The sequence below is a fragment of the Vulpes vulpes genome, chromosome 12, assembly GCF_048418805.1.
Source record: "Vulpes vulpes isolate BD-2025 chromosome 12, VulVul3, whole genome shotgun sequence".
Taxonomy (NCBI): Eukaryota; Metazoa; Chordata; class Mammalia; order Carnivora; family Canidae; genus Vulpes; species Vulpes vulpes.
The window spans coordinates 53,596,266-53,622,558 of NC_132791.1; the positions used below are offsets into that span (position 1 = coordinate 53,596,266).

Consider the following 26,293-nt stretch of genomic DNA (forward strand, 5'->3'; position numbering starts at 1 on the left):
GGGGGAGTGAGCAGGCTGGGGGCTCAAGAAAAAGGAAGCCAGAAAGAGTAAACCGAAGACGGATTTTTCTTGAACAGCCACCTGCTACTTACATTGCCAGGCAGTGCTAAGTAGTTTATGGTTATTTAATCCTCATTAACAACCCCCCAGTATCTGTTTTACCTATTTACCTATTTTAAAGATAAGGAAATGGAAGTAAAAGTGAATAAATGACAGGATCCCAGAGCCAGTGAGTGGTGGTGCTTGGATTTAGCTCAGGATTTTGCCTCCTATTCTTCCTCTCCACATTGTGCCACCTACTCATCCCATGTGTGAAATGTGTCTAGAAGCAGCAATGAAAAGGGACCCTACTCCAACTCCAGGACACAGACACAAGGGGAAATGGAGAATGGAAATGGGAAATCTCTTTTTAACTTGTAAATGTTCAATTGCTTCTATTTATCTTGTATTGCCCTGTCATTTCATGTGGCAATGGCTGGAGCCTTAAGAAATATGTTGATAGAAGACGTGTTTTTTATTTAATGGGAAATGCTTCCTCTTTTGCTATTAAGAGGACTTTAATTTTGATTGGATGACAACACGAAGAAAATATTTTTGGGGCGCCTAGGGTGCTCGGTCAATTAAGTGTCAGACTCCATTTGGGCTCAGGTCATGGTCTCAGGGTGGGGAGATGGAGCTCCACGTCAGGCTCTGTGCTCAGCTCAGTGTGAAGTCTGCTTGAGAGTCTCTCTCCCTCTGCCCCTTCCCTTGCTTGCACACTCTAAAGAAAGAAAATCTTTAAAAAATTCTTTGCAAAATTATTAGGTTTGCTAAAGCTAGGAGACAATGAATTTTATTTAAAAAATGGTGTTTACGGTGTCTATTGGCATTTTTCCTCTTTGGCTTTACTATGGCGATGATTTCTGACAGATTCATCGTACTTTGAAATATTCTTGCATTCCTGAGATACTGATTACTGTGTTATTGGTTATTATTTAATATATGGCTGCTAGTTTGGTACACAGGGTAATTTTAGTTTTTCAAAGCATATTAGGATGACTGAACCTTGTCAATGGATAGGAAACAGATGGCTGGAGTGGTAGCTATGCTGCTTGGCCCTTTTATCCAGGAATCAGGTGAGGGTCTGGACCAGGCTTTCTCAACCAGAGTTCTTCATGTGAATAACAGGACACAGGAAATGATGCAAGTAACTTTTTTCAGTTCTTCCACAGACAGTATGTAGCTATAGCTGCCTTTGAACTCTGAACCCAGGGGCTAGGGGAGGCCAGCCCTCAGAAGGCGCAGTCACAAATCTTGTAGAACTTTGGACTACCTCAAATCTTTGGACTACCTCATACTGCTGACCTGAAGCCTAACTGATAATATCAACAGTTGATAAACACATATTCTCTGTATTAGATCATATACTGTATTTTTAGCATGAAGCTAGAGAAAAGAAAATACTAAGAAAAAGGAAATATATTTACAGTACTGTTCTTTATCAGAGGAAAAAAACCCTACATATACGTGGACCTGCACAGTTCAAACCCATGTTGTTCAAGGATCAACTGTAAGATCACTTCAGATGCACAGAAACTGATTACATACAGCAGATATAGTACGACTTTCCTACTGCTGCTACAATGAACTAGCCTACACTTAAGGTGCTTAACACTGATTCTCTTATACAACTTGGGAAGTCAGAACCCCAGAATCAGTGCTCATAAGTCACTGTGTCAGCTGGTTCCTTTTAGAGGCTCTGAGGGGCAAGGGTTCCTTTGCTTTTTTCAACCTCTCTTGGTTGCTTATATTGCTTGGCTTATAGCCCTTCCCCCTCCTTCAAAGCACAGCACTGCAGCCTCTGCCTCTGGCAGCACATGCTCTCTTGATTAGGCTATTCATGATTACATTTAGGGTCCACCAGGATGATCTCATCTCAAGATCCTTACCTTTAATCACATCTGTCAAGTCCCCTTTGCCACATGAGGGAACACTCACAGGCTCTAGGGATTAGGACTTTGCTATCTTTGGAGGTTATTCTTCAGCCTATTGCAGATACCTTAGGACCTAATTCTTTCCACACCCTGGTTGAGAAAGGCTGTCTGTACCGTAGACTCAGTAGATTTACAGATGGCTCAAAACTGGTTGTGCCACATGACTGAGACTCTGAAAGATAAAACTCCACAGTCTAATTCAAAAGTGTGTGACTTGGTAGCATTCTGTGTATAATGCTTGGGAAAAGCTTCCCGATGTCAGCTGGCAACTCTAGGAGAAAGGTGTGACTGGACTTTTATTAGAAATGACATCTGAAATGAGCATGAGTCCTGCTCTTCCAGGTCTGGCTGGACCCCAATGGAAGGAGGTTAGGACTTGGTGAGAAGGCCTTGCTTGCCTACCACACTGGAATGCACACTTGGTGAACAATCAGGATTGATGGTGAGGCAGATAATTGATACATAGGATGGATATAGAGAGAGGGACAGACTTCTTTATGATGGCAGCTCATGCTCCAAGCCAAAGGTGGCCTGCTCTTGATGAGAGCTTTCCAAAGGTGGATGTGCATAGTGGAGAACTTCCTCTTGTCTAGAAAGCCCCAAGCTGTGATGGCTACCTAGCAGGGGCATGTGGGGAGAGACGACGATAGGTATTGATTTAAATGATTACTTAAGGTTTCTTCAAACACCAGTGCCCCATTTGACTACTGTGAATTTTATTTGGGGGAACCGGAGTCCCAGTGAGGGAGGTCAGTTCCTGGATTTCTGAAGTTAAGAGCAGAGCCAGATATTAAAACCTCTTCATTTTTGGTCACCTTCAGATATTAATGATGCTAATAACTCCTAAATTATTAAGACAGTGAGAACCTACTTCTCAAAAGTACATTGGAAAGTGGAAGTTGAGTGAAGTAGCTTTAGGTAATAGGAAGCAGTCATTTCCACCAGGAAGGGAAGCAGAGCAGCTGAGTCACCTGTGTTGCTATTGAGCCCACCCAGGCCTGTCAGAGGCTGCCTGCAGGGGGTTGAAGTTCAGGAAATCAGTCCAAATTTCATGTGGAACAATTTTAATGATTCTAGATGCAGAGCTCCTCTGAGGGGACAGATTTTCCTACTGAATAAGTTGATACCAGAAATAAGCAGTTGCCTGAGGACATGTGTTTTTTTTTTTTTTTTTTTTTTTTTAGGACATGTGTTTTTAAGGCAAAATCTTGACTATTTTTAATGAACGTAAGAACCCAGGGAGCTAACATTACATGTCACAATCTCTGAGCACTGATCGATGTTCTTCTTAATCCTGTAGAATTTCTCCACATATTCAGAGCGGCCTAAGAGCTCTACAAAATCTTCATCGTGAGTGATGACCAGAAGCTGGAAGTTACGCTGCTGTGAGCGACTCTTAATTATCCTGAAACAATATATTCAGAACATTTTATTACTGGAAAGCTCAAATAGTCCTTTCCTTTTATATGAAAAAGCCACTGAGAACCTTGTCACAGTGGATGACACCATGTGTGCTGTGTGTGATGACCAGGGCCCCTGCCAGCCCTGCAGGAAGCTGGAGAGCCTGGGGTGGCCTGAGGCCTTCAGTCCAGCTGGGTAGGAGCCCCCATCTCCTCTCCAGACAGTGCAGGTGCCCACTGTTGACTCTTCACCTAGGTCTGACTCAGGCACTGGTAAGAATACATAATCTAGTTTCTTCCAGAACACAAAGTTGTTACTAAAGCAGGTAGAAATGTTTTACCTAATTTTCTTTAATATCTGTGGTGTTCAACTTTAGGAGTCTGACTTATTCCTTTGTCTGGGGTTTTTGTGACCTGTTACTAATTCTCTCTGGAAGAAGAAGAAAAAAAAGACCAACTACAGGCAAGGGAAATTACATTTGCAAGTCCCACTACCTTCTTGGGAGCTGAGTCTACTTAGAATTCTGCCACCACCAGTTACCAGATGCATCATTAGTATGACACACAGGAGACCTGAGTGGGTGTACTGGGAACATTTTTGTTCATTATCTATATGCTGAGGTAACTACCTAGGGGACTGAAATCAAACTTTTTCTTTTAACTATTCATTTATTTATCCCTTGCCTGCAGCTGGATGCACTTAGCTTTCAAAAGTAGTTGCCCTTGTGTGATGGGCACACAAGACTACCAAGAGAAGGCTGAGAAAGGGGCCCCATACTTTCATCTCTGCCAGAAAGAATCTGTCTGGAGCAAGAGTACCCAAAACAGCTTCTCTAGCTTGGAAAAAATGCCTTTTCTTTGCCAGCACAGTCTTTCAACTGCTGTCCATCCCTGGAGCCTGTACCAAGGGCATGTGAATGTGGCAAAAGTGTGTGCAATTTTACTTTCTAGATTCTACTTAACCACTATTCCACTTTTTGAATAAGAGCTGTCATTTCTCATAAAGCTGGGGAGATGGGCCAAAATCCAGTATTACCACCTAAAAATGTTTTAGCAGGGCAGCTAAGTCCTCTACATGATGTGTGGGCACTGCTGGTGCATTTACAGAAAAACCAAACCAAGCCAGGAAACCCTTCAGTTTCCCTATGAACACACTCGGGGAGATGCAGGATGTGTCTGGGACTGCTGTTCACCACCTAGTTCTTTTTTAAGTATCTGAAGAATTACTATCAAAGGTCTGGCACCAACCAGCTTTCCCACAGAACACCCATCTAGAGAGGGTTTTCACCGTAATTTTTAAAGTAAGGTAAAGAGTTCTATCATAACCTGCCCCCAAACCAGAGATTCTTACTCAACAAGAGCATGTGCAAGAGACTCAATGTTTTCTCGGTCAAGATTTGTTGTTGGCTCATCCAAGGCAAGGATGCCACAGTTCAAGCAGAATGTTTCAGCCAACGCCAGACGAATGATGAGTGAGGCCAGTACCTGGAATAAAGCACCAGAGCTGAGTTGTACTGCACTGACCTTTTTCTCATTCACTTTAGGAAAACATGCAGACCTGGCCTAATGTCGTTATAAGGGAAAGGATCAATGTCACGAGGTCACTGACTTTAGGCAAATCATTGCTCTTTTATATGGGAGAGCCTGGCACTGTGATCAGACTCTTAAACCCTTCCAGAAGGTGAGCCATCAGGTATATTATCTCAGCCTATCGTGCAGTGAAATAAGATGCTAAAAGCAATGGTGATTTTACTACCCACAAATACACACAAATCATGTCAGCTATAATGAAACTTGAGCACATGTTTGAATCGGAAATGCATTACTTTTACTCAAAGTATAAGATTAACAACCTTAAAAATTCAAGTCCTATTTTACTTTCCTGATAATGATATTTGTTAGAAAACGTAGACATGTTACATCTTCTAGAGTCCCACACACACTTTTCCTCTGTGAGTTATCTTTCAATCTCTATGTTCTGTGGTGCAAAAGGGGCACCAGGTACTGTGGTGTTATTTACCTAGACTTAAGTGTAAGCCAAAAGAGAGAGAGAAAGAATAGTCCTGGATCAGTTTACCAGGAGTGTAGGAGTATGGTTTTATTTAAGCTTACCTACAGGACATCAAGGGAACTGACACTTTGAGGTACTTTCTTGGTTAATTAAAAACCTAATGCTAAAACTCTCAGATGCAGCTGAAGCCATCTGAGGTATAAGGGGCACAGAATCAAGAGTGACAGAATAGTCTAGGAAGTAGAAACTATTTTTGTGTGAGCCGTCAGTATCTCCTTCCACCAGTCTGTGAGCAAAGGAGCATCAGTGAGTGGAGTTAGTGACTTCAGGGCAGTTTAGAGCTTTTCTCTGATACCCAGGGCAGACTGGCAGACTGAAGCCAGGATCATAGCTTGGCCCTTTGGGGAAGACACCTTTTTCCTGTATGTGAACCCTACTGCAACTGCCTCTTTCTCCACCATGTACTCAGAGTAGAGTCTAAATGAAGTTCCTGGCCAACTTCTTTTTTTTTTTTCCCCTGGCCAACTTCTAACAGACTATTTGTCTGTCTTCTCCCCCAACACCAAAGAAGCAATTAATGCTAATTTTTATAATTTAAGAGTATCTATGGGAAATCTACTTTGTTCAGAAAATAATTTTCAAAAGTATTTTTAATTCAAAGGGACATGTTTCAAACTCTGTATTTTCTTATTCATTACCACTGAAAATCACCAAAGCAAGTAGGAATACTGATTATAGATCACAAATTTGTCATTTTTGCAAAATATGATTAAGATAATAATCTGCGTGTGCCTTAAATTGGTATCCGCCATGTGGGCTGACAACAAAATACATACACGCAGGATTGTCTTTAAGCAAAAATTGAAAATTATGAAATACCTCAGATAATGTGATCAGCCATTTCTAGAATCTTAAGATTTTGTTAAGAAACCCAGGAGTTCAGAAATGTTATCAAATATAATCCGCTTCTAATCTGAAAAGAGGAAGCTCAAGAATCTAAGCCACCATGGTTACAAACCTGTGCACAAAGGACCCAGCTTTGCTCCCAAAGACACAGACCAATTTTCCTGACTCTTTATTTAAAGCTTTACTCCTCTTTCTGATTTGCTCTGTGCTCCCTATCCAACATAGCCTGTTCTGCCAGCCTTGTGTGGAGCTAAGTAGCCTGGCTCAGTAGCTGAGGGGTGTGTCAGGGTGTATGTGGCACATGCACAGAGGGGAGAGGCAGCTGTATGTGTCATGGCTTCTGGTCTAGCAGAACCTTCTTTTAACATTTTTAAGCAATCTTTACACATGATGTGGGGCTCAAACACAACTCCAAGATCAAGGGTGCACAGTCTACCAAATGAGCCAGCCAGGTTCCCTTAGTGGATCCTTCTTTCAGAGGGTGTGCAGGCCAGGCCCATTGGCTAGGCCGATGGCAGAGGTTGGCAGGGACTCAGTCTCATGATGGGGCAGCTTTCTCAATGAGAATTTTACATTTTAGTGCCTCACCAGGCTCAGCCTAGGATCTGACTTAGTAATACTGCAGGTCACTCAGTCTATCACCCCACCCCACCTTTGATTGTTCTGAAATCAGAATGCACTCTTGCAATTAGTTGCATTTTTTTCTTTCTTGGTGACACATAAAATAGTGTTATGTCTTAGAACTGATGATACATTAACTTTATTCCTGTAAGGAGTATTATGATATAATGGTCACAAGCTGCATGTTCTGTGTTTGGCCTGTCACGTGAGAATGTTTCCGACCTTTCTCCTAAAGGACCATCTATGTTGCAGGAAATGCTGATTAGAACTAGAAGAGCGTAACGGGATAGTTGATCTGATCAACTTGATGCGGCAACAAAGAGTGCTGTGAGGAGCTTCTCAGCATTCACAGGCAGCCCTAGTTGCTTTCACTGCACTGACAGCAGTTTCTTCCCGTCAATTCACTGTGCACAGGTTACTCCCTAGGCTTTCGAGATACCTGCCTTTTGTCCAGCACTGCATCGTCCTCTCATATCCAAAGCTGTGTCTCCTTTTAGCATCACCACGCGGTAGTTATAATTCCGCCTTTTATCAGAAGCGGATACATTTTCATCGGCATCAGACCGAATTTCTATGTATTCAATATCTAACATACAAAAAAGAAGATTTCAGAGAAACCTACATTCTGTAGCTTCTTGTCACTTGCAAATATCAAGTAAGCCCCCATGAAGCAACGTGTGAAGCTGACATTACCATTCAAACTGGCTGAGATGGTTCATGAGGCAAAAGCAACCCCAGATGCCCCAACTTTCAGTCTCTACTCTGCCTTTCTTATTTCCCCTATTAAGAGTTTCCTCCTGCTGGTTTTCTTCTTATCGCCTTTCAGCTTATCCGTATCTATGCTTCAACAGAATCTATTAGGTCATCAGTTAAATATAATATGTACATAGCCAAATATGTAAGTCCTGTCAGGCTTTGGAATAGAAAACTTTGCATTTTTTTTCTTGCTACAAGATGTCGTCAAGATAAGAATTCTTAGAAAATCTCCAAGAGATGTTTAGAAAGGGGTCTAGGAGGTAATGCTGGCATGATGAGAGATCCTATGTGCCAAGAACTAGGGACGGGGCTTTGGAAAAAGCATTCACAACAAACAATGTCAATTACCTTGTCCACGATAGGTACTTCGCCAAAGGTCACGTATAATTTTGTTGATTTCCTCCATTTTCATACTGTGAAATTTCATGATTGCTCTGGAAGAAGAAGCCACTGATACTTAAAAGGTAAAATAATGTAATGGTAAGATTAATGATATGTAATAGTATATTTTAAGAATATATGAAACATATAATGTATACTGTAATAAAAGAAACATCTTAACAATCTCATGAAATAAGGAGTATTTCCAATGATAAAAGCAGAATACAGTAAGAGCTGGAAACAGGAACCAGAGCTACAACACTGCTGCATGGCCATGAATGAATGCAGCCAGGCACGTTCCCGGGCTCCTGAGTCCTGGCCCTGCCCATTGTCACTCCATGACAGGACAAATACTCCCTGAAAGAAATATTTAAATACTGTGAAAATCTCAGAAACTTTGTGGACAACTTTTTCTTTGGCTTACTGGAAGGACTGTAGCCACTAAGGCCTACCAGGTACAGAAGGACCTGTTGAATAAATGGATGGTAGTGAGTTAAATATGGGGGGCGAGATGTACAGGGTCCTCTACTCTGTGGGGACATAGTGCGACTCTGAACTGCTGTCTTTTTTCACTTTCTGTTACTATTAAAGTTTACCACAAGTGAGCCTGTTAAGGTATTTTAAAATTCCTCAGATGTGTGAGCTTTTCACCAACCAGAAGGTGTGGTTCAGAGAGAACAATTTAGTAAGAGACTTAAGCTGAGCTGAACCTCAAAATTTCTGTTTTCCCTTCCTAGTTGAGGGATTAAGAAATCTTACCTCCAAGTATATGCATTAATTTCCATTTGGCCTGTCAGCTCCCCCCCCCCCCCCCCCCACCACTCCACAACACACTTTAAAAAACTAATACTTTCTGAATTCCAAAAAAAAAAGGGGGGGGGGGAAGAAATGTTAGTTTTTAACAGGCTACTTTTGTTTTTACAAACTTCATTCTTACTCTAGTCTCCTTTCATGAAAAAGCCCTTTGGTTCTTTGGAAATGGGTTTATGAATTAATAAATGTTGCATCGGTGACAAAAAGGCAAACATCATTGCCATGACCATACAGAGGATGTGAGGTGGCTCTACTTCCATTTGCAAGTCTCTTATCTGATATATACAAAAAAAGAAACTGAACGTAATGCTACTGCCTCTGCAGAATCATTTCATGATCTTTTGGTTCACCAGCAAGAGAGAAAGAAATGACTCAACATAAATACATTTTAAATATCAGATGAAGAATTTTGAAGTAATCAGACTGGAAAAAAACCGTATATTGTGCTTGCTGGTGAGAATGCTGCAAGCCTCCATTTTCCAATTCACACGCCTATCCCAGCCTGACATTTCACATTCCTGTCAAAAGAACGGACCAAATGCCTAAGTATTTGCCAAATAAACAACAAAATTCCTTGAGAATGTTCTTGGGACCAATCACGTAATCCATAGCTCTTCACACATTATAATCCTAATTTTTCAAATAATTTTATAGAAAGGTCATCCATCTTTTCATTCAATTTAAAGATCTTTTATAACTAACCTAAATAAGCAAACCCAAGGTGGAGAACAAACTCCAGGTGTCCAAGGTACACATACACAGCCCCTGCCATGGGTTCCTTATAGAACAGAGGTGGTGTATCCTGGCCTGAGAGAGACAGCACTACAAGAAGCAGCTCTAGGGGATCCCTGGGTGGCTCAGCGGTTTTAGCGCCTGCCTCTGGCCCAGGGCACAATCCTGGAGTCCCGAGATCGAGTCCCGCATTGCGCTCCCATGTCGGGCTCTTGGTGTGGAGCCTGCTTCTCCCTCTTCCTGTGTCTCTGCCCCCCCCTTATAAATAAATAAATAAAAATAAATCTTAAAAAAAAAAAAAAAAAAAAAAAAAAGCAGCAGCTCTAGTCCTGAGAGAGATCTGGATCCCCCAAGAGGTGTGTCACACCAAGTTGATGCCTATTGGTTGGCCAGACCATCAGCTTATCTTTGTATTGTCTCTCTCCAGTATGGAGTTTACCACACCACTTGCAACAGTAGGGGATGATGAAGATAACCACATTAAATCCACTTGAGAAGAATAGTGACATTAGTTGTTACTACTAATGACCATTTACCTTCTGTGAAGCGTAATTATGGTAAACAGTTAAATGTCATTTAATCCTTACAACAACACTGAAGAGTTATCTTTAGTTATCCTCATTTTACCATCAAGAAAACTGATACTTTAAAAAAAAAAAAAAAGAAAGAAAACTGATACTTTAACAATGAATTTTCTGAAAAAGGAATCAATCCCATTTATAATAGCATCAAAACCAATAAAATACTTTGGTACGAATCTAACCAAGGAAGTCAAAGATTTCTACTCTGAAAACTTCAAGACACTGTGAAAGAAATCAAAGACACATATAAATGTAAAAGTATCTCATGTTTGACTGGAAGAATTACTATTATTAAAATAACAGAAGCCATCTAAAGATTCAGTGCCATCCCTATTAAGATCCCACTGGGATTTTTTTTACAGAAATAGAGAAAACACTCCTACTATGGAACCACAAACTACCCTAAACAGCCAAAGAAGTCCTGAGAAAGAACAACAAAAGCAGGAGGCATCACACTTTGATTTCAAGCTATAGTCTTAAAAACATTATGGCACTGGCATAGAAATAGACAAACAGATCAGAAGAATTTAGAGCTCAGAAATAAACCCAAACATAAGCAGTCCAACTAATATTTGCCAAGGAAGCCAAGAATACTCAATAGAGAAAAGACTGTCTCTTCCAATAAGTGATGCTGGGATAAATGGATAGTCACAAGTCAAAGAATGAGACTGGACCCCTATGTTCTACAACTCACAAAAATTAACTCAAAATGGATTAAAGACAAATTTAAATGTAAGACCTAAATCCATGAAACTCTTAGAAGGAAACATGGGAACTAAGTTCTCTGACATGACTTTTATAAATTACACCGAAAGCAAAAGTAAAAAAAATTAAAAAATTAAAAAATTAAAAATTGGGGTGCCAGGGTGGCTCAGTCATTTGAGCATGACTCTTGATTTTGGCTCAGGTCATGACCTCATGGTTGTAGAATCGAGCCCCACACTGGGCACCCAGCACATGGAGTCTGCTTGATATTCTCTCTCTCCCCCTCTGCTCATTCCCCTGCCTTGTTCTCTTTCTCTCTCAAATAAATCTTTATATTAAAATAAACAAAAACTTCTGCACAGCAAAAGAAATCATAAATAGAATGGAAAAGAAAGTCTACAGAATGGGCAAAGTATTCACAAATGATGTATCTGATGGGGTTAATATCTAAAATATATAAAGAACTCAGAGGTACCTGGGTGGCTCAGCAGGTTAAGCATCTATCTTTGGCTGAGGTCATGATCTCAGGGTCCTGGGATTGAGCCCTGTATCAGACTCCCTGCTCAGCAGGTAGTCTGCTTCTCCCTCTCCTTCTGCCCCTTGTGTTCTCTTCTTTTGCAAATAAAATCTTAAAATATATATAATATATATATACACACACATATACATACATATACAAAGAACTCCTTTAATTCAATAGCAAAAAAAAAAAAAAAAAGTTGACTCTTGAACATGGAGGTTAGGAGTATCAAGTCACCACACAGTCAAAATCCATATGTAACTGTGGCTGCCCTAAACCTAACTTCTAATAGTCTATTGTTGACTAGAAGAAGCCTTACCTATAACACAAAAAGTCAATTAACATATATTTTAAATGTATTACACACTATAGTCTTATATATACACAGCCAATAAAGTACATTAAAAGATGTTGTCACTAGTCTTTAGGGAAATACAAATTAAAACCACAGTGCGATAACATCTCACACCTGTTAGGATAGCCATCATCAAAAAGACAAGTGATAATGAATTCCATGCTGGTATTGGAGAAAAGGGAACCCTTGTGCACTGTTGGTGGGACTATAAGTATAGCCATTATGGAAAGCATTATGAAGGGTCCTTAAGCAAAAAATTAAAAATAGAACTACCAAATGGATCTAGCAATTTCCACTTCTGGGAATATATCCAAAGGAGATGAAAACACTATGTCAAAGAGATATTTACACCCCATGTTTATAGCACCATTATTTACAATAGCCACATCGTGGAAACAACCTAAATGTCCATGGATGGATAAAGATATGTAGTGTATATATTCGATGGATTATTATTCAGCCACTTAGAAAATGAGGAAATCCTACTATTTGGGACAACATGGATGGACTTTGAAGGCATTACTCTAAGTGAAAAAAGTCAGAGAAAGACAACACTGTATATGATCTCAATTATATGTGGAATCTCAACAAAACAAAAACACCAAACTGACAAAAAAGGGATCAGATTTGTGGTCACCAAGGTTGGAGAGTGGAAGGAGGGAGAACTGGAAAAAGGTGATCAAAAGGTAAAACTTCTAGTTATAAGTAAGTACTAGGGATGTAACATATACCATGAATGAATACAGCTAGCACTGCCATATGATATACAGGAAAGTTGTTGAGGGAATACATCCTAGCAGCTGTCATCACAAGGAGACATTTTTTTCCTTTTCTTTTTAGTGTATTTATGGATTCTTTTACCTATTGTATCTTTTTTATTGTATTTCCTTTATTGAGAAAATGGATGTTAGCTGAACCCATTGTACTAATCACTTTGCAATATACGTAAACCAAACCATCACACTACATCTTAAACTTAATACAGTGGTGTATATCAATTATTTCTCAACACTGAAAAAAACCTGAAGTCTGACAAAATTACTAACATGGTTACAATTAGAGAAAAGTGATTACGATGTTAACAGCACTTGGATATCATAATTAAAATTAAAAAGACAGTTAAAATGCCATTTTAAAAAATATTTTACTGATTTTATTTGACAGTGAGTGAGCCTGAGAGGGAGCGCAGGGCCAGAGGGGGAAGAGGAAGCAGACTCCCCTGCTGAGCAGGGAGTCCAATGTGGGGTTCGATCCCAGGACCCCGGGATCATGACTTGAACCGAAGGCAAATGCTTAACCAACTGAGCCACCCAGGCACCCCAAAATGCCATTTAAAAAAATATTTTATTTATTTATTCATGAAAGACAGAGAGAGAGAGGCAGAGACACAGGCAGAAGGAGAAGCAGGCTCCATGCAGGGAGCCTGATGTGGAACTCCATCCAGGGACTCCAGGATCACGCCCTGAGCTTTAGCTTTAGTCAGGCAGACGCTCAACCACTGAGTCACCCAGGAGTCCTTCAAAATGCCATCTTGAGGGCAGCCCGGGTGGCTCAGCGGTTTAGCACTGCCTTCAGCCCAGGGCCTGATCCTGGAGACCCAGGATTGAGTCCCACATCAGGCTCCCTGCATGGAGCCTGCTTCTTCCTCTGCCTGTGTGTCTACCTCTCTCTCTCATTAACAAATAAAGTCTTTAAAAAAAAATGCCATCTTGAAAGACAGAAGGCTCAAATAGTTTTAGGAGTAAATGTTAGCTCTAAAGTATATAGAGTATTACACAGCAAGGAGAGATATAAGAAAAAAAAGGATATAAGAAAAAAAAAAGTACAGGCCTAATTATTTTGCTTATAAATGCAGATACAAATATTCTTTTTTTTTTTTTTTTTTAGATACAAATATTCTAAATAAAATCAAATTTGGTGCTAAGGTAGTAAAAAGACCAAGTAATATCATGGTATCAGTGTTATCATGACCAAGTAGCATTTATCCCAAGGAAGCAAGACTAGTACAACAGGAAAAATAATTTAAGATAACTCACTGCATTAACAGATTAAAGAAAAAAATGATTATCTCAAAAATTTGTCAAAAAAAGTATTTGATATAAACCCTGAGTTCTGACAAAAATACTCAGAAAGTGAAAAACAGAAGAAATTTTTTTAATTTGACAAAATGACTATCAGATATCCACAGCAAGCATCAAATTTTAGGTTAAAATAGAAAGGAGTACTTCTAAAGTACGAGAGAAAGATGCCCCTTCTTATGGCTACTTTACAACAATATCCTCGAGATCCCTAACAATTCAGTAAGACAATAATAAGAAATGGAGAATAAATGAGGGGAAAATAACTTGTCATTGTTTCTGCAGGTGATATAATTATGCACTTAGAAAGTCTAAGAAATCAACTGAAAAACTATTAAGACTAATAAGGTGATCAGAAATAAACATAAAAAAATTATAAGTATTATTATGTAGTAAGCAAAATCCAATAGGAAACATAATAGAAAATAGGATTCTACTCACAGTGGTAATAAAAACTATGAAATACCTAGGAAGAAATCTAACAAAATGGTACAGGATCTAGAGGAGGGAGCTATGAAAGCTATAAAAGCTTACAAGAGAATAACCCTTACAAAAGAACAAAAAGAACTAATTAAGTAGGAGAAACTACTGGGTGCAAAATGGGAGATATTTAATGTTTCAGAGAAGTCCATTCCTTCCCCTAAGTAATCCATTAAATTAAATGCACTCCAAATAGAACTCCCAACAAGAGTTAAAAAAAACAAAAAATTTTAAATGAAATCCACAAGGTGACTCGTTAGTATGTAAGACATAACAGGAATAAAGATGAAATAAATCCAAATACAGAGAGAACTTTAGTTTATAACTGCTATTTCCCATCAGTGAGAAAAGATTCAAGAGTGTTGGGAAGAGGGAAAAATCAAAACTTTATTTCTTTTGCTTTTTATTTTTTAAGAGTCATTTATTTTAGAGAGAGAATGTGAGAGTAAGAATGAGTGAGGGGAGGGGCTGAGGGAGAGAAATTTGAGCACTCCTTGTTGACATAGAGCCTAACATAGGGCTTGATCTTATGACTCTGAGATTATGACCTAAGCTGAAATCATGAGTTGGACACTCAACTAACTGAGCCACCCAGGCACCCCATGCATCACTATCTTTATTAGACCTTAAATTTCAAACTAACTAAAGGATTAAAAGTTAAATAAAATTATCAGAATAAATAATTAACAATTATAAATAAATAATAAAGAAATAAATAAAACCATCAGCTTTGTAGTCTTAGGACTGGAAAGCCTAAGGGAGAAGCCATAAATAAGACAACTAAAGGTTTTCTGGGACTCCTGAGTGGGTCAGCAGTTGAGCGTCTGCCTTCGACTCAGGGCATGGTCCTGGGGTCCCAGGATCGAGTCCCGCATTGGGTTCTCTGCAGCGAGCTTCCTCTTCCCTCTGCCTAATCTCTGCCTCTCTCTCTGTGTCTGTCATGAATGAATAAATAAAATCTTAAAAAAAAAAAAAGACTAAACATTTTCCTACCTAAAAATTAAAAGTCACAAAAAATACCATAAAGTTAAAGGTCAAATGACAAACTGGGAGTAACTACTTGCAAGCAATGTGAAAAGGATTACCATCCAAAATCTATTAAAAAAAAAAAAAAAAAAACAGTAGTACAACTCACTAAGAAAAAGATAGCCTAGTAGATTGATAAAGAGATATGAACAAGCAATTCTCAGAGAAATACAAATAGCCAACCCATGAAATGCCGTTTAACCTCACTACTAAACAAGGAAATGTAAAATTCAAGTGAGAACGTTTTTGTGCAATGGATTGGCAAAAGTTAAAAAGGTTGATAATATGAAATGCAATCATGGAGAAATGGGCACTTTCATACACTAGTCATGGAAACACAAATTTTGTGCTTTGGGAAGGCATTTTGGCACTAATGAGCTAAAAATGTACACACCCTCTGTCCTAGTAGTAACTGTTTCTAAGAAGCTATCTTTCTGGTATATCTGCCCAAGTGTGCAAAGACATATGTTGTAGCATGTGTAGTATCAAACATGTAAAAGCTTCCCAATATGTCCACTGGTGGTTAAATCAATTAGGTAACATCCATTTCATGGAATATTATGCGGCTATTAAAAATAATGATGTACTTACATATATGAATATAAAAAAATTTTCATTACCTGTTAAGGGACAAACAGAAAAATACCTACAGTGTGATACTATTCACATAAAACAAAGATCTATTTGTGTGTACATAACATGCAAAAAAGCAATGGGAGGGCAATGACAATGTAATAATATCTAAGTGCTCAATAAATTCTAGTCATTGTCACAGAAATGAACCTAAGTCTGCTATAAATCTTGTTCTGTGATTTACATAGTAATGGACAACAGGGGTGCTCGCTTCGACAGCATATATACTAAAAAAAGTAATGGACAACAGGGAAGCACAAATATCTGTAATACATGGCTAAATGGTATAAGTAGTACAAATATCACGGAGTACAGGGAAGGAAAAATCACATCAATGGGAAGGACTTCAACAAAGTAACATTCCACAGAGGATAAAGAGCACAGGGAAATGTGAGGTGTCTTCAGGGAACAAAATGGTTTGATTTGGTTAGAACATAGTGAATAGTGAGAGATGAGATGGGCAAGACCAGAGGTGGAAAGTCTTTAATATTACAAGTAAACAGGGACCACTACCTTTAGGAAAATACACCTGGTAGAAAGTATAATGGGTGGGGAGGGGGAGTGCAATACTGGACTCTGTGGGAGCTGACTGATGCAGGCCCAAAGATGAACTTCACAACACACTTTGCAGCCTGTGGACTTTACAAGTAATAGACATTTAAGAATGACCTTGAAATCCCTGACCTGTAGTAAACTATCATTCTGCTCAGGCAAAGGTAAGTATTTCATGGGCTGGAAAGTATTGTGGGTAAGTGGTCATCTGAGTAGCTGCACCAGCCCTACCATGTGCCTGAAGTGTGTATGTCACTCTGTTACATTTATCCTCACTCTTGGGAAGTAGTCTGTTTTGTGAAAACTTTCAGAAGAAAAGGTCCAACATCTAAGACAACAGTGGTTTATAAATTATTTAGTCTTATGTTTAAATACTCTTTTCCATGTGAAAGATTCCCTTAAAAATTTCAGTAAAAATTGGCCGGGTTCAGTAAAAATCCTGGCATCCCCAGGACAGTAATTCAGGATTTTTGCCACTTCTCTGAGTCCATTTTTTTAAATTTTATTTTTATTTCATTTTTTAAGATTTTATTTATTCATGAAAGACACAGAGAGAGAGAGAGAGAGAGAGAGAGAGGCAGAGACACAGGTAGAGAGAGAAGCAGGCTCCATGCAGGGAGCCCAATGTGGGACTTGATCCCAGGACTCCAGGATCAAGCCCTGGGCCGAAGGCAGGTGCTATACCACTGAGCCACTCAAGGATTCCCTCTCTGAGTCCATTTTTAAAATCATTTTGGACCCAGCCATTAGCAGAGAACTGAACATCTGAAAAGGAGTCAGAGCAGGTACTAAGGGGTTGGAAAAACATCACAAAACCTTACCTATCAGGGAAAGATCTTTCTAGTTCTTACTTCTTCCATTATTTAAACCATAACCAAGGCTCAAAATACTAGGAAAGAAAACTATCATTCTACAAAATTTGAAGTGACGCTTAAAATCTGAAGAGCACATAAAATGGCAAGTGGAAGTGGATTTCTCCATAGTCTCAGCTATTTCACTGAATAAAACATTAAGTAAAAGAGTCAAACACATATGTCTTATTAATAAAAAATTAGTTCAGAAGTATGATAAAAACTACCAAGTTAATGAAAACTTACCAAGTTAGAAAAAAGCAGTAAGATGGATTATACTTGCAAAAGACATTTTCCAAGATTATCCTCACCCTTGTATTTAAAAGTGTGCCAAATTTTGAGATATATAAATTGCTAAAAAAAAAAAAATTAGCTATGATCACTGCTATTCGTGATCACACTGGATACTCTTCCTTATTGCCCTAGTATTTACCACCGTGAGAACTTCCTGTCTCCCTACATTTAGGTCAGCGGAAGCACTCTTCTACAAGGGAATCTTCAGTGTTATGTTCTACTGAGTATCACGTCCCAAACAGTGACTTTCACTGCTTAGCAAAACTCAAAATCTGTCACTTACCAAACCAAAGTTGTACTTTTAAAAGAAAAATGACCTCTTTTTTTAGATGAAACCCTTAAAGGTTATTAAACTAATTTCCTAAAACCCTTAAAACTGTTGAGCTAATTTCCTTTAGCCAAATTCTTAAATATCAGCTTTTAAAATTCAGGGAGTGGTTCAATCACTGTTGAAAGATAAACATTTGGTTAAAGAAACCTGCAGTGAGTGAGAAATGCCACCAACCATCTTTTGGTTTTGTAATCTACCTGTGATGCTAGAGAGGCTGCTGATGTGGAACTGTACTGTATTCACAGTGATGGCAAGAATGGTGGCTATGAGGTGAGCCCTGATCAAGCCCTCATCCCTAAGTTCTTCTCCAGTACCAGGAGCCGGGTCTGACAGACTCAGAGCTGGATGCCTCAGCTGCAAAACTATAAAAGTTAAGTGTTTTCAATGAGTTTCAGAAGAAATGTGACTTAACAGGCAACATTCTGTATTTGGGGGAAAATAATAGTGGAAAACCTGGGGCACAGGATAGAACATAGTACTGAATGATTTATTCCAAAAATCATTTAATTGATGCCTTCTTTTTAAAGCAGTAAGAGGTAGTATATTCTAAATGATGTAGTTTCCCCCCATTCTCATATAGTGTAAGTGTCTCTGACCACTGGCAAGCTTATAATCAGTGATGTTTTTAGATGATTAGTAATAACAGATGGTAATCAGCTTTTCTTGAAAATGCACTGCTAATTTCCTGTGTTACCCTAAATAGACAGCTGAATGCAACAATTACACTGATTGCATGCTTCATTCTAAGAGGTGAAACAATGAGGGAAATTTTGGACCTTTCTTCTAGGTGAGAAGGCAAATTAAAGGCTCACAACATGAACCTTACGAAGGCCACTATTTGCCAGCATAAGCCCACAAAGACTCAATTTTGGGGAAATCTGTACTTTTCTTCTCATTTAGAAAAATCCATTTGATTAGCAGATAACAGAACACAGTAAACAGCCTGTCTTTGTTCCTTAGGCAAGCCTAAATTGCTGGAAAGCACCTCTGCACCTCCCCACCCCCACAAGCTCCTCCTCACTGGCCCCATCAAGCCCACTCTGCTCAGTGTGATGGATCTGGCACTAAGGTACTTTTCTCTACTGAAGTGCCCTTTGTTCATTATTCAAGGCCGAAGTCAGATACAGACTGTTACTGTGGAGCACCTACCATGGCTCCCCTATTGGACCATTAGCAGTTTGCATTAGGGACAGGGTATGATACTTCTGTCTTCTCACAGCCTGACAAGAAAAGACTAACGGGGTTTTTGAATGAACATGTGCCTGACAGAGGGAATTCATTTTCTTCCTGCTGTCAAGGCTTCTTAGAGTATGTAGGGATAGCTGGAAGGTTCCTAGATATAATAGTCTTCTATTCAGTTAACACATATGGAAACCCCAAGTCTGCAGTTTAATGTAGTATGAGGAGGAGTTACCTTATAGCAGAACACATACAAGTAAAATTTAAAAGAAGACCAACCTACCTAACTTGGCCCCTCAGTCCTGTCTACCTATCACTCCACTTCACAGCTCCCCCTTCACAGAACTTTTCATAAGAATTAACTAAGCTGTCTCCACTTCTTACCCCCATTTTCTCCTCATCCAACTCCAAAGCTTCAGTTCAAACCATGCCACTGAGATTGTTCCTCAAATCAATAACATTTCCATTTGTCAAATTCAAGGGTCACTTCTGAGTCCTCATCTCATCTGACCTCTCAGTAACTCTAGATTCTTTTCTTTTTTTTAAAAAAATTATTTATTTATTCATGAGAGACACAGAGAGGCAGAGGGAGAAGCAGGCTCCATGCAGGAAGCCCAATGTGGGGCTTGATCCTGAGACTCCAGGATCACGTCCTGAGCCAAAGGCAGACACTCAACCGCCAAGCCACCTATGCATCCCAGTAACTCTAGATTTTTTTTTTCTAGATTCTTGAAATACTTTCTTCACTCAGTTTTCAAGATACACCTTTTACATGTTTCTCCTACTTCATCAACTTTGGAAACATCTTGAGTCATGGAACCCTTCCCTTCTTTATCTATAAGTCATGTCACATAGTATCACTCTGTGGCTTTAAATACTACATCTATGTTGATGATTCTCAAATTTATAACTTTCCTCAACTCCAGACTCTAGATTACACATCCAGCTGCTTCAGGTGCCTACAAGTGCCTTACACTTAAACTGTCTAAAACAAAACTGTTGTTCAAGTAAAAATATGTAGGAGCAATCTTTGATTTTCTTCTTTCCTTTTCCTCCCCTATATTCAATTCAGCAGCAAGGTCAGTTAATTTCATATACCAAACAAACTTGAGTCCATCCACTTCTCTTCATTTCCACTGCTACTTCCCTAGTCTAGTCCACCACTATTTCTTGGATTATTACAACAGTCTCCTCACTGGTCTCCTCACTACCCTTGCTCCACTATGATCCATTCTCCAAACAGAAGCCAGGGTACTTTCTTTTTTTTTTTTAAAGATTTATTTATTCATATGAGAGAGAGAGAGAGACAGACAGACAGACAGACAGAGGGAGAAGCAGGCTCTCTGCAGAAGCCTGATGTGGGACTCGATCCCAGGTCCCGGGATCACGACCTGAGCTGAAGGCAGCCGCCCAACCGCTGAGCCACCCAAGCGTCCCAGTTTCTTCAAGCTATGAATCAGATTATGCTACTTCCCTGCTTTAAACTCTCCAGGGACTTCCTGTTGTACAGAGAATAATATCAAACTGTTTACCAATGCTACAAGGGCACCACATATGCTGGAGACCATGTATCTCTGACCCTATTCCCCTGCTCATTCTATTCTAGCCATGCTTACCTTCTTCCTAGTCCTTGAATCCCTCCTGTTCAAACTGGTCTTGGAGCCTATACATTGGCTATTCTCTCCACCTGGAAGGCTTGCAACTCTTTTTGTGTTTATGTTGCTCCCTCTCATCAATCAGGTCCCAGCTTAAATGCCACATTCTCAGAGAAGATCCTGCCTTAGAAAAGGCTTAAAGTAGTCCCTCAATTACTCCCATCATCAAAGTTAAATTTGCTGGGTAATCCTAAATATCTTCTTAATCTTTTTGATAAATACTTGACCATTACAGGGTAAATACAAGAATTCAATTAGATTATGGCTAATATACAGTAAGTACTGATTCAATATTAACATCCTCTCTGTACAGCTCCCACCCTTGAAAAATTGAATCTCAAAGAATGTTTAAATAGAAACAGAAACCTACATTTTCTTATTAATAAAAGTTAAATTCCTTAGTACTAGTAAGGAATAGACAGTTAAAGAATTTATATTAAAGAATGGAACATGACAAAGAAAGCTGGACTAAATGGCCTCTGAGTTTCCCTTATAATTTTGACTCTACAGTGACTCTAATTGACTTAAAAAAAAGATTTCCATTTTATAGATAAGGAAACTGAACCTCCAGGCATTTAAATAAGTTGCTAAATATCAAAAGTGAGAATTTGAATTCAAGTAGTCTCCAGGGAAAATACTTTAAACCATGTATTATGGATTTTTGAGACTTCAAAAAGGTAGAACTTGGCTCTCTGCTCCTCCCCGTTCAACAGTCAGCCTCATCTTCTGGTGCAGTGCCAGCCGCGTCCCCGAGACACAATGGTGAAGGTCGGAGTGAACGGATTTGGCTGTATTGGGTGCCTGGTCACCAGGACTGCTTTTAACTCTGGCAAAGTGGATATTGTCGCCATCAATGACCCCTTCATTGATCTCAACTACATGGTGTACATGTTCCAGTATGATTCTACCCACTGCAAATTCCACGGCACAGTCAAGGCTGAGAACAGGAAACTTGTCATCAACGGGAAGTCCATCTCCATCTTCCAGGAGCGAGATCCCACCAACATCAAATGGGGTGATGCTGGTGCTGAGTATGTTGTGGAGTCCACTGGGGTCTTCACCACCATGGAGAAGGCTGGGGCTCACTTGAAGGGCAGAGCCAAGGGGGTCATCATCTCTGCTACTTCTGCTGATGCCCCCATGTTTGTGATGGGCGTGAACCACAAAAAGTATGACAACTCCCTCAAGATTGTTAGCAATGCCTCCTGGACGACCAACTGCTTGGCTCCTCTAGCCAAAGTCATCCATGACCACTTTGGCATCGTGGAGGGCCTCATGACCACCGTGCATGCCCTCACTGCCACCCAGAAGACCGTGGATGGCTCCTCTGGGAAGCTGTGGCGTGATGGCCGAGGGGCTGCCCAAAACATCATCCCTGCTTCCACTGGCGCCACCAAGGCTGTAGGCAAGGTCATCCCTGAGCTGAACGGGAAGCTCACTAGCATGGCCTTCCGTGTCCCCACCCCCAATGTGTCAGTTGTGGATCTGACCTGCCGCCTGGAGAAAGCTGCCAAATATGACGACATCAAGAAGGTAGTGAAACAGGCATCGGAGGGCCCCCTCAAGGGCATCCTGGGCTACACTGAGGACCAGGTTGTCTTCTGTGACTTCAACAGTGACACCCACTCTTCCACCTTCGATGCTGGGGCTGGCATTGCCCTCAATGACCACTTCGTCATGCTCATTTCCTGGTATGACAATGAATTCGGTTACAGCAACTAGGTGGTGGACCTCATGGTCCACATGGCCTCCAAGGAGTAAGAGCCTCCTGGACCACCAGCCCCAGCAAGAACAAGAGGAAGAGAGAGGCCTTCAGCTGCTGGGGAGTCCCTGCCCCAACTTAATCCCCCAACACACTGAGAATCTCCTGAGCTCCAATTTACATCCTAGACCCCGAGGAAGGGGAGGGGCTTGGGGAGCCCTACCTTGTCATGTACCATCAATAAAGTATACTGTACCCAGCCAAAACAAAACAAAAAACAAAAAGGTAGAACTTATCAACTTTTACAAAAGCATTTTTTTTCATGACAACCAACAGAAATTATCTTACTGTATAATAGGTTTTTAATGATAGAATCTATTTTGATTCTTATCTCTCGAAATAAATTTTCCTTACTAGGACCAGGTCTCCTATTCCTTAGTGCTCAAAAAAGGTTTGGCAAGTTTATTGGGCAAACAGCATCTGTTGAAGAACTAAAAAATTAAAAAGCTTCCTAAAAGCATATATGAGATAGCAGGAAAGACTAAAAAGAATTATGAAAGGCAAAAAGGAGGGTATGTATGTGAACATGTAGTCTACCAGGCATAATAATGTCTTGCTAATGCTCTTGTTTCAAAACCTTAAATTTCAATACTTTAAACTGCTGGACCCAAAAACTAGGGGAGTTTTCAACATTTACAAAAGTTAAAAAAACAAGAGTTCTCACTTGATGCACACACAGATTTCTATGAGCTAGGAAAATGTAGAATGTTCACCTATTACACTTACCATGAAAGAGGATAGAAGGTATGCTCATGGAATAACCGTCTAAGAGTCATTTTGGAATGCTAACTTAATCGAACAAAAATCTTAGTAGTATTAATTTAAAAAAATAACAAATAGGCTCATTCCCAGTTTTCATAGACCCAACTTGTCTTAAAATATGAACTTCCCCAAAATTGTATATTCCAAAGTTATGGCTAGGTTATTCTGGGGCTACCTCTATTTTCATCATTACCTAAAACATTCCTCACACTGAAAGCAGGGTTCTCCTGCCTTCCTGAGACTGGTCTGTTGACTATGCACTTCCTGATTAGAAGAGAACCCATCTGTCTAGTTCTCTTAGCACTGGAGAGGATATTTTCCTTTTCAGAAAGCAACAAACAAAACCTAAGGTAAATGATAATTCTCCTGCCACAAATGCCTACAAACATGATAAAGATTTTTAATAAGAAATATTTTACATTCATAGTTGAGTTCTTAAGAAATAAAGGAAAATATCCATGTGATGGAAATAAAGGACTGAAAACCAACACAGTCAGTGTGTGATATGATACTGTAACTAAACTTGATTATTGGGGATCCCTGGGTGGCTCAGCGGTTTAGCACCTGCCTTTGGCCCAGGGTGCTGTCCTGGGGTCCCGGGATCGAGTCCTGCATCAGGTTCCCGGCATGGAGCCTCCTTCTCCCTCCTCCTGTGTCTCTGCCTCTCTCTCTCTCTATGTCTATCATGAATAAATAAATAAATCTTTAAAAAAAAATAAACTTGATTATTTTTGTAAACTTCGCATTGGGTACTATCAACCAGGATAGAACATGAAGCATAGGGCTTGAGAGGCACAGAATTAGAAATGATCCAACTTAAAGGCTGAGACTCTTAATGATCTGTATCACCAACATTCAATGAAAAAATGGAAAAGTAGTAAGTTGAGCATTCAAAGTCCTGGGCAAATGCCTTACATGGGATGAGTTTAAGGTTCAGTGTTTTATTACCAGTGTAGTTCAGGAACTCCCAAACTGAAAAATTAACATAAAAACTGGACCCAGGCCAGTGTTATCCCTGGAGCTCCTAGGAGATCAAAACCAAAATTGCTATGTGGAAGGTCATTCTCACAAGAAGGTCTCACAGAAAAATAAAAAAAGCACTATGAAAGATAAAGTTACAATTAAGCATTGCATAAAACAAAAAATAATTCATTAGGGGTTAGAATTAGTACAAATAGTAGAAATATACTCCTAAAAATGTGAAATACAAAAATCCTAATGTAAGAGTATAAAATATGAATTATTTAAAATGAGTAAAAGACACTTGAGAAATCGAAATACTAAGGAAAAAATATAAAAGAATTTCTATAAAGGGGAAAGGAGAAAAAATGAGTGGGAAATATCAGAAAGGGAGACAGAACATGAGAGACTCCTAACTCCAGGAAACGAACAAGGGGTGGTAGAAAGGGAGGTGGGAGGGGGGGTGGGAGTGATTGGGTGATGGGCACTAAGGGGGGCACTTGATGGGACGAGCACTGGGTGTTATTCTATATGTTGGCAAATTTAACACCAATAAAAAATTAAAAAAAAAGAATTTCTGAAAAAACAAAAGCAAAATAAAACTTAGAGAAATGAGAAGCTTTAAAAAAGGCAACTGTTAATATGCAGGATGAATAGCAGCTAAAGAATTTATGACCTGGAAAATACTATGAGGAAGCCAACCAGTTTATTACCAATACATGCATGCCTGTGGAGAAAAGAATGAAAAGGCTTATTTATATGCAATGAGAAATGAAGGGAGGAGAACAAAGAGAAATGGGAAAGGATGATATTTGAGGAGATAATACACAAGAATTTCCCAGAAATGATGAAACCTATCAATACTAAGATCAATAAATATGGTACTTGAACAGAAGAACTGAAAACTGACCTACCTCTGGAAGCACTCACAAAAAAAAAAAAAAAAAAAATGCAGAATGCTGGAGACAAAGTAAAATCTTAGGAGAACCAGAGAACAAAGGCGTATTACTTCCAAAAGAATAGTAAGAATGATTTCTCAACAGTAACAGTGGAAGCCAGGAAAGAATGGAATATTTTCAAAGTGCTAAATAGGCACTTTGAAAAAGGGGGAGGAAACAACCAAAAAAACCCAACCTCTTAATCTAGAACTCTACACTACAAAAATTAGTAAGGGTTATACTCTGGGGAGGATAAAAAGGAAACAGAACAGAAAGAAATGAAGAGTAGGACTTTCAAGAAATTGGTAAACATGAGAGTTTATCCAAATAAGCACTGAGGATGAAACTACTGCAGTAGTAATTATTACTTATTTGAGATGATATAAAACACAGTGAAACTAAAATCCTAGAGAATAGAAATACCACAAGATCATTCATATTCAGGAAGAAGATCAAACAATTCACATTAGAGCCATAGTTCTTCAGTTTTGATGTGCATCAAAATCACCGATCAGAATCACCGAGAAGTTTTGTTCAAATGCTGCCTGCTGGGCCCTGTCCCCCAACATTTCTGATCTGGAGTAGAGGCTGAGACTTTGCATTTCTAACAAGTTACAAGGTGACACTGATAATGCTGCTCCAGGAGAATCAATGCATTTGATCTTAAATCAAAAACACATATTAAAAATTGACAGGGGGACACCTGAATGGTTCAGTCAGTTAAGTGGTAGACTCTCGATTTCAGCTCAGGTCATGGTTTCAGTGTTGCGAGACTGAACCTCTGCGTCTAGCTCTCAAAATAAATAAATAAAGGTAAATACCCAAATCACTAAAGGAGAGTATATCATTTACAACCCGAAGAAGGGGAAAAGGAGGAATAAACAACAATAAATTAATCCCACAGAAAGCAGGTAAGTTGAAAAAAGGGTACAGAATTAAATACAACTCTATTATCAATTAAAATGAATTAATAGGACAATTAAAAAAAAAGATGGACAGACTAGATAAAAAAAATCTATTTGTTGAGTATATCATAAG

At 39.4% G+C, this 26,293-nt stretch overlaps 1 protein-coding gene and 1 pseudogene across 6 annotated transcripts in view; one reads left to right on the forward strand and one right to left on the reverse strand.

The window, feature by feature from the left end:
* Nucleotides 1-3,020: 3,020 nt before the first annotated feature.
* RAD50 (RAD50 double strand break repair protein) overlaps nucleotides 3,021-26,293 on the reverse strand; it is a 227,824-nt gene continuing 204,551 nt past the window's right edge. For all 6 annotated transcript variants that reach the window (XM_072731777.1, XM_072731778.1, XM_025994939.2 and 3 more), the window contains 4 exons: nucleotides 8,016-8,101; nucleotides 7,355-7,497; nucleotides 4,725-4,858; nucleotides 3,021-3,378 (listed from right to left, as the gene is read on the reverse strand). In XM_072731777.1, the coding sequence (XP_072587878.1) occupies nucleotides 3,192-3,378; nucleotides 4,725-4,858; nucleotides 7,355-7,497; nucleotides 8,016-8,101 (550 nt within the window). In that variant the 3' untranslated portion in view covers nucleotides 3,021-3,191. The remainder of the gene's footprint in view (nucleotides 3,379-4,724; nucleotides 4,859-7,354; nucleotides 7,498-8,015; nucleotides 8,102-26,293) is intronic.
* Nucleotides 17,261-24,385, forward strand: LOC140594821 (glyceraldehyde-3-phosphate dehydrogenase pseudogene; annotated as a pseudogene).